General features: G+C 50.2%; 2 protein-coding genes across 9 annotated transcripts in view; one reads left to right on the forward strand and one right to left on the reverse strand.

Annotated features, from left to right (window-relative positions):
• The window catches only part of LOC122393055 (calpain-C-like), a 28,155-nt gene extending 20,122 nt beyond the window's left edge, over nt 1-8,033 (forward strand). The window contains exons 7-15 of the mRNA XM_043388641.1: nt 900-980; nt 2,333-2,502; nt 3,257-3,429; nt 4,559-4,764; nt 5,160-5,324; nt 5,898-6,024; nt 6,372-6,552; nt 7,144-7,345; nt 7,807-8,033. Of these exons, the coding sequence (XP_043244576.1) occupies nt 900-980; nt 2,333-2,502; nt 3,257-3,429; nt 4,559-4,764; nt 5,160-5,324; nt 5,898-6,024; nt 6,372-6,552; nt 7,144-7,345; nt 7,807-7,833 (1,332 nt within the window). The 3' untranslated portion in view covers nt 7,834-8,033. The remainder of the gene's footprint in view (nt 1-899; nt 981-2,332; nt 2,503-3,256; nt 3,430-4,558; nt 4,765-5,159; nt 5,325-5,897; nt 6,025-6,371; nt 6,553-7,143; nt 7,346-7,806) is intronic.
• A 182-nt stretch (nt 8,034-8,215) lies between these two features.
• LOC122393056 (inositol hexakisphosphate kinase 1-like) lies at nt 8,216-14,399 on the reverse strand. Of its 8 annotated transcripts, none has more exons than XM_043388642.1 (8): nt 14,298-14,378; nt 13,980-14,112; nt 13,401-13,459; nt 12,877-13,035; nt 12,566-12,675; nt 10,698-10,930; nt 9,850-10,025; nt 8,216-9,521 (listed from the first exon to the last, which is right to left on the reverse strand). In XM_043388642.1, exons 3-8 carry the CDS (start codon nt 13,431-13,433, stop codon nt 9,099-9,101), a joined length of 1,134 nt encoding a protein of 377 aa, XP_043244577.1. In that variant the 5' UTR covers nt 13,434-13,459; nt 13,980-14,112; nt 14,298-14,378; the 3' UTR covers nt 8,216-9,098. The 8 variants fall into 8 exon arrangements, with proteins under 8 accessions (XP_043244577.1, XP_043244580.1, XP_043244579.1 ...); XM_043388645.1 differs by having other exon boundaries at nt 14,330-14,346; XM_043388644.1 differs by lacking the exon at nt 13,980-14,112 and having other exon boundaries at nt 14,127-14,399.
• Nucleotides 14,400-14,436: the final 37 nt, after the last annotated feature.

Genomic DNA, 14,436 nt, shown 5'->3' on the forward strand with positions numbered 1-14,436 from the left:
GGTAAACAAATCTCAGCAAAACACAACACAGTTTAGACCGCGTTGCGGGCGAACAACTGGAACAGCACATCACCGTTATTGATACTGACCGAATCACAGATGAAGGTCGATCGCAGACGATGGCGGGACACAGACTACCAATCTAAGCATGAGCTGCGTCAATATCATAGGTATGTAGGGCCTTGGCCTTGGGCCTTGAATGTCATCCTATCACGATCATCGTATATTCAACGTAGTATGTTAGTAATGTACGGCGCGGTGGCGACGTTTAGGTTGCGTACCTACACTATACGCGATCTCTACATTCATTTGGCTACGTGGGGTTCCACGATATTATTCGGCCCCGTTGACCTTCAGGCTGCCTTGCCACACTGATGTCGTCAGCTGTGACATCGGATACACCCACCGCGTCGCATATCAGCGCTGAATACATTTCACGGCACTCACCGGCGTATGTTGGCCGGGAGCCGGTGAATTGAACAACTACCACGTGACAAGGCCACCGGCTGCCGCTGTTTGGCAATTCACAGTCACGTGACATCGACCGTGGCCTCCTCCGTAAAACGGAACCCCCATTCAGCAGCGCCTACATTCACCGCAAACAAAATGCCGCTTTCACATTCAGTCATTCAGCAGTCGCTTTCATGTGGCGATCGTGTTCCGCTCAGCGCTTTTCAATATGCGAATGTTTGCTACGTTTGTTAGTTCCGGACCACAGTGATGCGCTGTGTTTTGGATATCGCTGAATGTGAGATCTCACCACATTTCGCTAGCGTAGGATAGGATATGCGATAGGATAGGATATGCGATAGGATAGGATATGCGATAATTTGTCGTTTGTTTTATTTCCTTCGTACGATGCAGATGCATTCGCTAACCCGTTATTTTTATCTTTTCAGACACCAAAGAATGGCAGTCCAGAGAAGTTGGCAAACGGTGTTCTATTAGGGACCAACTACAGGGTTCTCGACATTGAACGGGTACGTCTTTATTCACTCTTCAGATTGTGCTCCCGACTATGTTTGACAATTACTTGTTCTTACCTACATCCCACTTTTACTTATATGTTTGTCTTTTGCGGCTACGTATTATATTTAAGTCTTACGTCTATATCTTTAGTCTACGTCTTACGTCTACGTCTTAAATGTACGTTTTCAGGTCTACGTTTATAAGTCTACGTCTTAAGGCTATGTCGTACGTCTAAATCTTAAGTCTATGTCTTACGTCTACGTCTCACGTCTATATCTACGTCTTTAGTCTAACGTCTTATCTTCACACGCATTCCTCCACTCCTGAAACACTCACGATTTCCTTTCGTGATACCGGAGCTGTTTTTGCCTCGTTCGTGTTGATAATCGTGCGCTGCGTCCTGTCGGCTTGTCTCGGCCCCGCTGCAGGCCTCTGTTGAATGGCGAGTTTCCGCTGTTACATGTCCCACCTACGGTATAGGTACCGCGGCGGTGAGGCGGTGGGGTGAAATCGTTCCAGTGACTAGCTCGTGGTATTAGGGCCGAGTGATGTGTCTGATGGTGTACATTTCCTACGTTTCCTGACTGTTTGTAGGACGATTATCATGGTTGAATTTCATGGGGTGTTATCTAGTTGACCGTGGTCTCTGAAAGCCTTGAGACCAGAGTTTAACCTTTTGACGTCTTCTCTAATACGACCCCCGAATAAGAAGTTAATGCTAGAATCTGGAACCACATGTCTATTGCCCCGTGAATGATTCTCACATTTTCAGCGGGCCAAACCAACTCGTGAAGCGCGCAGGTCCGTTCCCGTGTGCCACTGTTACCGTGTGATCCGCGGCGAGCGTTTGAAGTCAAACGTCCGAACTTACGAGCGGAGTCGACTCGGTCTGCCGCCGTTATCTGGCTACCCGCTCCCACACTGGTACCGAGCTGGCCTGACTTGAATCTGGGCTGTGGTTCTTGTTGGCTCTGCGTCCTTATGAATGCAATACTGACAATTTATTATGTAGTGTTGTCTGACCGATAGACATGCATCAGAGCGTTGCAAGAGGCTTTACTGTGGTTGTCTACTTTACGGACCTTAATTGTTCTGAGCAAATTGTTGTTCATCTTTTCGTTTCACCTGACTGTGCTCCTTGAGATACACATGATGTTGAATATGACGTTTACGTCTTTTTGTTTCTATCTGTTTCGGCTCCCAGGTTTTCTTTCTTCCCCTGTTCTAACAGTGTCTCCCCTACCGTTCCCCCGGGCAACCCCTCCCCCAATGCTCTCCTCAGATAACCTTCCCCTGCCGTTCCTGAGGTGACCCCTCCCCTTTTATTTCCCTCAGGTCACACCCCTTCCCCACTGTTCCCCAGGTCACACAGTTCAGCGGGGAGCCGACCCAGCTCGTCCGGCTGCGCTCCTCTCTAGGTCACACCGGCGAGTACGTGGGACGGTGGGCGCGCGGCTCGCTCGAGTGGGACGAAGTCAGCGCGCTGGAGAGGGAACGGCTCGGGCCGCACACGCTGGCGGACGGAGAGTTCTGGTGAGAAGAGAGAGGGAGGAGAGAGGGAGAGGGGTGGTCGGGAGGCGGGGAGGAAATGGAGGGTGAGGGGGTGAGAGAAGGGTTTCACAGGGAGCAGCAGTTGTGTTATGAGACGTGGAGTTGCGGGAGGTAAAATATTCTACAGTTGTGTCGTCTTATTCACAGCATTGCATTGTTTTAATGTTATAGACGTTCGTACTTACTACCTAGAGCCGTCCGCGGTAAACGAGTCGAAAAAGTGCTAGCATATGTGTTGCAATATATTTCGCTCTCGTGAATGAATGGGAGATATTCGTTATGCTTCAGTAGGTAACAAACAGCAGAGCGAAACGTAGTGCCATGCCATGAGAGCAAGTAATGTTGAGCAGACTGGTAACCCTACATATGTACGGCCCTCCAGCAAAAGAGTGGTTGGGTAGCCTATATGCTTTTGGTGTAATAACTTTGAATGACAGAGACACTCCTGTAAAATGACTCAATAAAAATGAGAAGAGGGTTCGTGCACACACTTCGGCAATGGTTTTCAACAGCTATTAGACGTATTCATCAATGCAGATCGCTTATTGTGATGTTGGCAACCAACCACTAAATACCTGGAGGGCCGTACGTTATCGATTATCCCAGCAGCAAGTAGATATCTCATAAAACTACTCTATTGAATCGCCCAAGGGCCGTGTTCTTTCCTTCCGCTTCCAGACCGTACCACTACCCCACTGCATTTTCACCAACCAATAACCACCGTTCACCGTTACAGGATGCCCTACTCAGACTTTGTGAAGACGTTCACTCACCTGGAGGTGGTACATCTAGACGAGGACACGGCACGGGACGAGCCCTCGCTGCGCTCGCGGATGCCCTGGCAGGTCAAAGTGTACCAGGGGTCGTGGCGGAGAGGGGTCACCGCCGGCGGCTGCCGGAACAACACAGGTGAGACGCACGCAGAGGGAACGGGGTTACGAACTGTGACTGACGGGTTGACGGATGGAGCGACGTACGGGTGGAGGGAAGGATGGATGGATAACGTATTACGGCTAATTTTGTCAAGACATCCTGCATGTGTTTTTGCATGTCCATTGATACTATTTTAGGAGTTGCTTATTCACCTTTAGCTATGCTAAGATGTCTTTACTTCCGTGAGCTCCACGAAGTCATTGACGTTTGATGGATGCTTGCGGTCGAAGCAGAGTGGTAATGGTGAAGTAGCCACACTCAAGTGACCATTCTGAGCTGGGTGCGACTCCAAGTAGCCATCATGTTGGCCCAAACGACCCCGAATTGCATAAGCTTCTGGGGCTGGCAGGTTTTTAAACGTTGACCTGGTGACCAAGATAACAGTAGTCATTCAATGAACGGACTCATGAACCATTATTACAGCTGGGAACCCTTTCTCAGAGTGCTAATGAAGGTTATCAAGGTGCTATTTGTGTGTATTATTGCGGCGCTTCGTTTGCTCGCAATGACCGCGAGAGACCTTTGCCTGACCAGCCTGTCACCTCATGACGATTTATTACTATTTACTAGTGTTTTGCACTGACGATTTATGTGTGACCTAGAACTTTCACAGATCGACCTATGGTTCACCACTGTTCTCTCGCGGTTAGTCTCGCTGATGTCACTTTCACCAAAACGTACTCACATTTACACTGTCGACTGGCTTATCAGCATGGCAGTCAACCATTTCTGGCCGTCTGATATCATATTGGATATCTGAACTTGTGTTCGTTTTCCTTCCTGTGATAACCAACGCTCCGTGACAGGTAACATTCTTTCCGTTGTTTTTTTTCATGTTTTCTCTTTCCACCAATTTCTTACGACTCGTCCATGCTACATCTCCCAACTGCATCCATCGCCGTCTCCCCGTTCCTGACGTCCCTCCCCAAGATTCTCCCTCCTCTTGTGCGAACGTTAAAATCACGCCGCGACTGCTCTGGTCTCTATCATCCCACTCTCCCCTTTCAGACACGTTCCACATCAACCCTCGGCTGCACCTATTGCTGCCCGCGTGCGTCTCCCATTACTAACAGTAACATCTCAGACCCTCACTCTCCCCTTTCAGACACGTTCCACATCAACCCAAGGCTACACCTGGTGCTCTCGGTACCGGAGGAGGTGGTCATCTCATTGACCCAGCACACCGTCACCGAGCCCCGGGTGGTCGGGTTTACTGTCTATCCAGTCTCCAACGGAGCCGTGGATGCGATAGATAACAGCTTCTTCAAGAAGAAGAGTCTGGTGAACTCGCAGTATACCAACGGGCGGCAGGTGAGGGCGTAGGGAAAGGGGTTAGGGGAGGGCGGTTAGGCGCAGGGGTGGAGGGTTGGGAGTTCAACTTAAACCATGGTGAATAGGAGATGTGCTTATGCTGTTCGACAAAGTAGGTATTAATCGTCTTTGCCTGCCGCTTTTTTCAGTTGATTTGCTACGTTAGTTAATGTGATTGATTTTAGATGACAAATATGAGATCACTATACACTTTTAAAACATGGTTATAAATAAAACGGTCTTTTTAAGAGTAGTGTTATCCCAGATCGTGTAAACCGCATTATTCGATAGAAAATAATACCACATGTCAAAAGAAAAAATGCTGCCACATCACATGAACCCGTCGTTCAACCTGCCCCGATGATCTCTGACCTCTGACCCTGCTCCGTCTCCAGGTATCCCACAGATGCGCGTTAGAGCCGGGCGGATACATCATCGTACCCACAACCTTCGAGCCCTCTCAGGAGGCACAGTTCACTCTGCGAGTGTTTTCGATGAACGCCGTAAAGCTGCGCTACGTGGACACGACACCCGCCGTGCTGCGGAATCCTATATTGAAGGTAACGGGAGCGAGGGGCGGTGGGAGGAGGGGGGAGAGGGTCGAAATGGGATAGGGGTGCACGGCTGCGGGTGAGCTCAGTGTTGATGTGGGTTGTCAAATGGCTATGTTTGGGTCTGCAACGAAGAATAGGTATGTATATAGAAGTAAGCTATTGTCTTCGCTATTGTTAATTGTGCCCCGCAGAACGTGATGTCAACGTCTCAATACACAAAGCTATAATCAGCATTTAACCCGGATGTAGCAGTATTTTACAGCACAACTATTCGTGATGAGCCATTTATATGTGATGTCACACGGTATCTTCACCGACACCTATTTTTGTCTGAGCTGCATCGTTCCAACTTCGGAAGCCATAACTCACTCACTGACCGTTACTTCCACCTATCATTGTGACTGTATCGATCCATCCAATGCCCTTCCCTGGAGCGAGGATGATGTTTGCTTCAAATTCCGACACGAAACCCACATCGGTCACGGATATGAGGACCTGTTTGGTCCAATCAGCACCTATCAAATGTCAGGACATCGCTGACAATGCCTCCCCTAACTCGACTGGGCTATACTCTTTCAGGCGCCATCCAGCGTAGACGGCAAGGGCTTCAACCAGTACGAGGCTGTCTTCCTGCAGTTGGCGGATGAACACAAAACGGTTAACGCGTTCGAGCTACAAGAGTTACTAGAGGCCTGTTTACCGAATGGTAAGAGAATATCATTTGGAAGAATACGGAATTTTTAACACAGGTCTGTTGCTTCCATTACCTGCGTAATTGATACACTAAGATCCACCTGACTGTAGCTCCTCTTATTGTTTTCGTTCGGTGTGCTACCTTTAGTACACTGTTGCGTGTTAACCCTCAGTGCTACTTAGATACATTAGACCAAGTCTACTTAGTTATGTAAGATTTTGCACTTCGACCGGGTGCGACCCTTACGACTTATCTTGTTTTGTTCGGGACCCGTTTCACAACGCGATCGGTTAACCCCGAATCGATAACAGCACTCGACTCCTTCCGGTTCTGTGACGCCATTCCCGCCCCGTTTTCAGACTACATCAAGAGTTGCGCCACGATCGGCGTGTGTCGTCAGATCATATTCGCCATGGACACCACCATGTTCGGCAGGCTCAGCTTCAACGACTTCAAGGACCTGATGTGCAGCCTCAAACTGTGGCAGGGCGTTTTCAAGAACCACACCAAGGAGAAGACCGGAGTTCTGAAGGCGGAAAGGTGCGAAGCCGGTCCCCGCGAGCGCCCGTATAGTTGGGCGCCGGTGTTTGAGCCCGTTTGAGTGAACATGAGTCATGTGTTGTTTTTGTTAGGTTCCTGGGCCGGTCATATATCACTGATGGAATAGCTGATAGCAGTTCGTGCCGATTTAGACTAAATGCGCACCAGTCATGCAGATAATAAGATATCCGTTGCAAAACAAACAGGAAAACGAGCCTGTTGTTTTTGACAGGCAGACTCCACATTCCCACAGTAATGGATGATTGCGCAATGGTTTCATGATTTGTGGTTCCGGTCATGACAGGCCAATTACAGAAAAGACGACTTGACGCGATTGATGAATTCCTCAGGACGATAAATTCCGATTCTCTGAGAGAAAGTGTGCTTTTTTACACTTTGTACTTGTGCACGACCTTCAGATGGCTTGAAATAACTTATTCGAATCAAGTCTCAGCGCCATGCAGCTGGCAAACATTTGCTCGGCCATGTCAACCTGCCCTATCCCCTGATGTCCTCATTGTATCTCGGGGTCTGACTGCCTGGATTTGTTTTTGCCCTCCATAACACCCCACCTCTACACTCCTTCCTCAGGTTCCGTGACGCGCTCGCCGAGGTCGGTTTCCAGCTGAACACAGACGTGATGACGGTGCTCACACAGCGCTACCGACGCAAGGACGGAACCCTACGCTTCGGCGACTTCGTGGCGGCCGTCCTTCAGCTCTGCGTGGCCTTCGAGGTGTTTGACAAGAAGGACCCCCTGCAGACCGGGATCGTCAAATTCAACATCTCAGAGGTGAGGGGGTAGTTCAGGATGGATGGGCAGACGGACGGGCAAGAAGGGATGAATGAATGAATGAATGAATGAATGAATGAATGAATGAATGAATGAATGAATGAATGAATGAATGAATGAATGAATGCATGAATGAATGAATGAATGAATGAATGAATGAATGAATGAATGAATGAATGAATGAATGAATGAATTAATGACGAAGCACTGGTGTTAATCAGGTTTGGTAAGATCGCTTAGTGAGCCAAAAGGAATGAACGAACGGGGCTTGTGTCATACTCAGAAGGGTCTGCTTTTGGAAAAGGAACTAATGCTTCTATTTCTCATACCTCCGACGTAATCGTTTAGACTTAAGTTGAATGTGGCCGGCAAGTTACAGGTCTGCCATCGTTCTGTCTGTATGCTCGCTCCCCAGCACTGTCACCTGTGACTGATCTGTACGCCCCCTGTGCTGTCCGCAGTGGCTGAAGGGCTCCCTCTCGTGTTGACGCTGCCGCCGCGGACTCACAGAGGTCGGTCGGCCGGTCCCGCGCCGTCCTCCGTCGTGACCCGTCTGTCCGACCGTCTCCGCCGCCGGCGACGGACCGCGCTGTACATAGTCCACCGTGTAGGATAGCTGCGTTACGCGACATCGCTGTTGTACTGCTGACATATTTTAATAAAGTTGAACGCCGCGACTGCCTCCGCACCACTGTGTGTTCGGTCATTGTCGACATGGGTCAAATGTTGTGTGTGAAGTGGAATGATAAATGATAATCTTATGACAGTCCATACGCCTTCCGATACTCTTGGTTTTCTTAAGATCGGGCCTTTACCATCGATACTCTGTTCAACGTTCGCACGCATCCGAACCCGTCCAAAACGACTGGCGAATTCGACGGACAATTTATTTGGGACGTGTCCGCACGTCTCACCTGTGGTCTCAGCGCGTCTGCCATAGTATCGGGGCGCGCCCGGCAGGACAGCACGCTCCCATCACCGACAACTCTGCCGCCCTGCACGAATAACTTAGAGCGCCGGCCGTCGGGCCGTCGCGGCTCAGTACAATGCGCCGTCTGACGCACCGCCCGCTGGTCACGAATTGCCTCCGCGCGCGCCTGTCGCGGCAGGGCCCGCGCCGGTCACTCTCACATCGCTCACTGACTCGCTCCGATACAAGAGACTGCACGCGCGCACGGCGCCGCACTGCGACGGGAACATAACACCATCACAGCTACGATCGGTAATTGCACTTGCGGAGGCGACCGGCGCCGCCGGGCCGCGCACCCACTGACTAGAGCCTCCTCTGTCTCTCGCGCGCGATCGCGGACGCTCGGCTGCCTGCGCGGCCCACGGCGCCGCGTCCACACCCTGGCAGTGTGGTTCCGATCCCCGCCCCCGCACGGCGGTCACTATAGGCAGATTGCCGCCGTCTCGTTCACTGACTGTACGCGGCCCGGCCGCCGCCGGTGGGCGTCCAAAACTCGAGCTGGCGCCCGCGCCGCCGCGAGACGGTCGCCCGCGTCCGCTGTCTGCCTACGTCCGTCCGTCGCCCGCCACCAGTGTCAGTCAGTTCCTACAGGACCGTCGCCGGTCTCTACGGCTCGCTCGGTGCGTTCGATTCGCCTTTCCCGATGTGTGGTGCGCGCCGCCGGTCACTTTCGTCTCCCACCAGCCGTCCGTTCGCCGCCGAACAGCAGTCACTGAGAATTTGTCGCGGGCCGCGCTGCCGCCGTCCCAGCTTTGTACTGCCTTCGAGCCGCACCGCTCGCCACTACCCGTACTCCTGCAACACAGTTTTCAGCATCGAGATCAGACTCTCCACGCCGAATATGAAGCCCTGGTCGGGCCCGCTGTGCTGCACCGGGTCGTCAAAGTTTTGGTGCGTCGCGTGCGCGAAGTCGATCATTCGCACGTCGACGTCTCCTCGTGCGGAGCGCTCCGGCTGGTCGTGCATCGCTTCTTGGCCGTCATAGATGACCAACAACGAGGAGGTGAAGAAACGGAACGAGTGCTGGCGCTGCAGCACGCTCCGGAGTTCCGAGAGGCGCGCGATCATGGCTGGGAGGAGGTCCGTGCGGAGCGTGGTGCCGTTGTGGATAAACTGACACAGTGCTTGTTTGAAGCCGTCCACCGTCAGCTTACGGCCGTAGTACTTGTTTCGGCAGATGAAGCGAGATAGGTTTACCTGGTACACCTGGAGGGGGTAGAGAGGGACAGTGCCAACGTCTGGAGCATAGCTACACTACAGCCACTGTTTACCACCCACCAGAATATTTCAACGGTTAATAAAAAGCACACAAATTTTACTCGAAATAGTCATAAACCTACTGAACTGATAAACGCTCGCCGAAAGCTTTCCACTGAGTCATTCCAATCTACAAGCAACGATCTTTCTTCACGGCCACGCTGAAAACTCCTAGCCTAACAAACACCTAACATATTTCAGTTTCTACAAACAGAGTGTGAACAGAATCTCCCTTCTTTACGCCGTTCTCTCTGAGCCCCACCACTATGGCCCTTACCTGCATGCCGTTGATGCGGACACCGAGGGTGGACGAGGTAGTGGTGGCCACCTTGGCCTTCTTCCGCTGCTGTTTGGCGGCCGAGTCGTCGTCGGCGTACTGCCGGGTGCCCATCTTCAGGTCCAGTACACACGGATACTGGTACTTGTGCGTCAGGTTCTCCAGAAGGATGTACTCTGGGGCGACGGTGGAGCGGTTAGGGGCATGTTTCTATGGGGCCGAGACAGTGCCGGACGGGGCTGAGCGGGTCAACACAGTCCACCGCGTGTCGACCGGCACACGAGAACAAAGCGCAAGAGAACTACCATAAAACACAGGCCATTATCTACCCTGAGCTGACAATGGGAAACAAAATTGAAATAATGAAACCATAAGATCCCACAATAGTCGTCAGACACCGATCAACACTCCCGCGGCCGCCCCTGAGCTTATCCAACCCTTTACCCCTGAACTCTGTGCCAAGACGACTTGCCTTTATCAATGGTCGCGCCGGCCCGCGACACCCGCCGGCGTCTTGCACCAGCCCCCTAGCGGGCTGCGTCGAGCGCGCGTGCCTCGCGTGTGTCCGCCTGTCCTCACCTCACCTTAGCCAGCCCTGCGGGGGGCACCGCGTCAGCCGAGACCCACCCGCCGCCCGCCCGCCGCAGCCAAACCGAGGGCACGCGCCAAGACCGGGCAATTTAGATCGGTAAGCCAGTCAGTTTAGATTGACTGAGTCTCTACGAGTGACTATCGGTTCCTTTTGCCGACCGCTCCGCCGTGGCCGGCGGCTCGGTTTGACTGCGGCGGGGTCACTCCCTGCCCTGCCCTCCCGTCCCTCTCTCCCCTCCCTCCGCCGCTCTGCTCACTCTGTGGCGGCGCTGCGCAGTGGCCGGAGCTGCCGCCGCCGCTGGAGCCCGAGCCCAGCGCGCCCGCCGCCAGCTGGGTGAGCTGGTTCCGGTCGCAGCGCAGCAGCCACGGGTTATGCGGCACGTGGCCGGCGGCGGCCTCGTCACCGCGCGGCTCGGCCTCCTCGAACACCTGCGGCTGTTTCTGCTCACCCTCGATCTCCAGACTGCCCGACGGACGCATCCGGATACGACTGAGGAGGCACGGTGCACAGGCAGGTCAGGTCACGGCGAGAGATGGAGAAGGCACGGCCACAGCACAGGTCCAGGTTACGGTCACATATAGAGTCGGTGTCGGGTATAGACAGGTCAGCCTAGGACTGATAGGCCAAGTCATGCGCGTAGATAGGCCACGCCAAAGCTATATCACGGCTCGAGACTAATCGGATCCTGGTCACAGACAGGTCAGGTCAAAGTCACACACAGGACAGGGACACAATACATCGGGGTCACGTCAACGCGCATTGATCTCACTGGATCAAGGCAGGCCGCATTCATCTAGCCTGCTTGGATTAAGACCGAGTTGATCAAAAGACGGAGCGGATGTCACATCGGGAAAGATCGATCAGTGACGTTAGTTCACAAAACTTTATCCGACACTAATACCGCCTAGATCAGTGACGCCAGTGACATGGAATAAAGGGGCTGAGGTGGTAAACCCGCCTCGAGTTACTAGACTTAAATGATGCATTATGACGGCTACGATATGCAAATGCCTAATCAAACTGAACATTTTCAAACAATATCAGATGGTCTTTTGTTTGGGGTTATCGCAGACGCCACCGATCCCGACTGCTGGGACTCACACTGGGCTTATAGCACAAGAGTGGAACAGTCTAGTGTGCTGAGAGTCAGATGTAAGAGACTCAAAGCTCATCCGAGGAGAAGGGGACGATGGAGGCGGACCACGTCAGAAGGTTCACAGAGCTCGAATTAACAACGCTAGAAAACAACGTTATGTCGTACTGATACTGGTACAGGTTTATCAAACAAACACAAAAGCCCTGCAACATATTATACAATAGCGTGCTGCGATGCATGAATTTCAATTACATTGTATAAGCAACCAGAAATAACACATTTATGTAAATGGTAAATTTGAAACGGCAAAAAAAAAAAAAACGGTAAAAGACACCACGAAGGTTACATTGGATCCTGAAAATAGTACAAGAAAAAAGTCTAGAAATGATACCGTTTATTCCTAGCTGCTACTAGCTTGGCAAGCAAAGCGCATTTCGATAAAACGAAAGCTCACGCTCGGTAGCCGGCCATATCCAAACAGCAGATTCATGGCCAGAGTACTTGAGAGGCATTTGTCGAGTACCGAACCGGTCGTCTTTGACCTACTTTCCCCAGGAAACGAGAGGCCCTCGAGCTATGTCCGGGACATTCTACAAACCAGTTTTCTACGACGCAAGGAGCGATACTGGGAACGGTCTCCGTGCCAGGACGCTCTAAATGCGTTCTAGATGAGCGGCAGTACTCCGGAAACATAAAATAAAAAACGTGATAGTTGTTCTATGGCTAGACGCTAAATAGATAGAAACATCTGTATATGCACCATAAGCCAGCCCGTGCGGCTGTTCCGTCGAAAACTACCAACTGTTGAACGTACGATAATCGTGGTAGCAAAAGGCAACGTAAAAAGCGATGCCGTGCATTCAGAAAGCATCTCATGTTGCAAAATCTTCTAAACTACGCACATCCACACTGGCAAGAAAAGATGACGGCCTAAATTCGCTACCATAAACGAAGTAAGCAAATGTCAACACAAAAAATAAATCAATAGGAACACTTTCGATACGAGACAAGCGTCTCAGGAATCTTACCTTCGTTTCGATTTGGATTCGCTGCGTTGTACGGACAATTTGCGTTCATAGCTTTTGGGTGGATAAGCTACGAGGGTAACATAGCCATCTGCGTCTTCCACAAAGTTCACCTGCAACAGGATGGATAATAAGTCAGAGGGGAACATTGGAAAACCTCTCACAGAATGTGGCAGTGGGACCCAGACAAAGTTATTCATGGCACCAGGCTGTGAGTAATACCCAGCTGCAAAACATGAACACTGAATACTGAGCAGTAGGAACAGATTGTACTCTATCCTCAACCTTTTCCCTCCTTTACCATAATCACTAACCTCAATGACCCCCTTGTACTCTGGTGCAAATTGTTTCATTTGGTCAGGCATACTCTCATAGAAGTGGAGTTCTCTGGTGATGAGCGGCTTGCACACAGTGATCTCGTCAAGAGAGAACATGTGACTGTGCCCGCCCACCTGGTGAATGAAGGGCTCCAGCTGAAACCACAGATGGTGTTATGGCCAGTCACTATTTTTCAAAGCAGGTCAGATCTCCAGCTCACTATTGATGATCAACTCAAAAACAATAGACAACAGCACAATAAGTATGGATTAACAAATTCACATCACTGGTACTAGTGAGTGTAAAGTTGATGTAAAGGTGAAATAAAAATCACAGATAGGTAAATTTACTGTTAATTTATTTTAACCCTTTAAACAACTAATGGTCATGTCAAAATGGCTAAGTGCTATTCACCAGTTCAAGCAAGTAATAGGTACTGCAGATTGGTCATCCCATCTGCAGCACTTGGTGCTGATAGTATGCACTGAAGAAAAACAAAAAGAAACAACCAATATCTCACATGGACTGGCTCTGATGACCGTTCCTCCGCCATGCCTTCTCAGGTACATCGGATGCTGTCTGGAAAAGAATATCCAAGGTAGGTAAAAAGGCACAAAAGACCTATCAGTTAGCACCTTAAATGCAGCAATTACAACCTGCCATGATGAAGGTGATGCTTCTGAAGTGAATGGCATTTCAATTTGCTGGTAGGTAACTTTTGAACAATGAGAATATAGGTACCTACCTAAGTCAAAGCATCATAGAAATGGAAACAATGATCAGTTCGACTTTATTCAACATGAACCTGCTACAAAAAATGGTGTAGATGAAATGACAAGCAATTTGACAGATAATCTTCTATCAAATACAAAAAAGTTGTGGCACAAATTATTTGCTTGAATATTAAAATCAGATGTCCGCATGACAATGACAAATACAAAACAAACAAATCTAAAATCTTACATAACAATGGGTCGCAGCCTGACCAAAACTTTAGGAAAATAAAAATACAACGATGGACAGAAAACAATGAATGCATATGTAAAAAGGTCTGCAAATAAATTTTCTCACATCTGACAGCAAACGCACTACTACTTACTTGTACTTGTACAGCAAACGCACTAGGATAAGGAAGTCTAGTTTTCCCCATTACTCCCACATCTGAAGCTATATGATTCAAACTTGAAACCCCTTAAATGTATTTTTTTCTTGGTTATATGCCAGGAAAACGCCTTAATTAACTTACAGTCGATCATATAATCCAGCAACACAGCCCCAGAGTTTCCCCGTGAGACTACAGTGGGCTGCGGAGGTGGATCAGTGACGACACAACTCAGGCGTCAATAGTTCCATGCGCAAAGACGATGCGCACACAAAACAGCTGCGAACGAAAACGTAGTTTGAAGTGATATTTCACCTATATTACAAAATCCTTTAAAAAATCCAAAACTTCGATTAACGCCGGATTGCAATGCAATGTTATTTTTGTGAATCGAGGCATTCGTCCTTGGAAAAAATCAGCTGATTGACGATAAGCCCCGTAAAAAATCAGCTGA

This window comes from Amphibalanus amphitrite, unplaced genomic scaffold, assembly GCF_019059575.1.
Source record: "Amphibalanus amphitrite isolate SeventyFive unplaced genomic scaffold, NRLGWU_Aamphi_draft 000513F_arrow, whole genome shotgun sequence".
Lineage (NCBI taxonomy): Eukaryota > Metazoa > Arthropoda > Thecostraca > Balanomorpha > Balanidae > Amphibalanus > Amphibalanus amphitrite.

Coding starts and splice junctions, on each gene's coding strand:
- LOC122393056 (XM_043388644.1), bottom strand. CDS start 13,433: ATGGCGGAGGAACGGTCATCAGAGCCAGTCCAT. Junction 10,931..12,565: donor GAATCCAAATCGAAACGAAG/GTAAGATTCCTG, acceptor GTGCCTCCTCAG/TCGTATCCGGATGCGTCCGT. Junction 10,026..10,697: donor CTGCGCAGCGCCGCCACAGA/GTGAGCAGAGCG, acceptor CCGTCGCCCCAG/AGTACATCCTTCTGGAGAAC.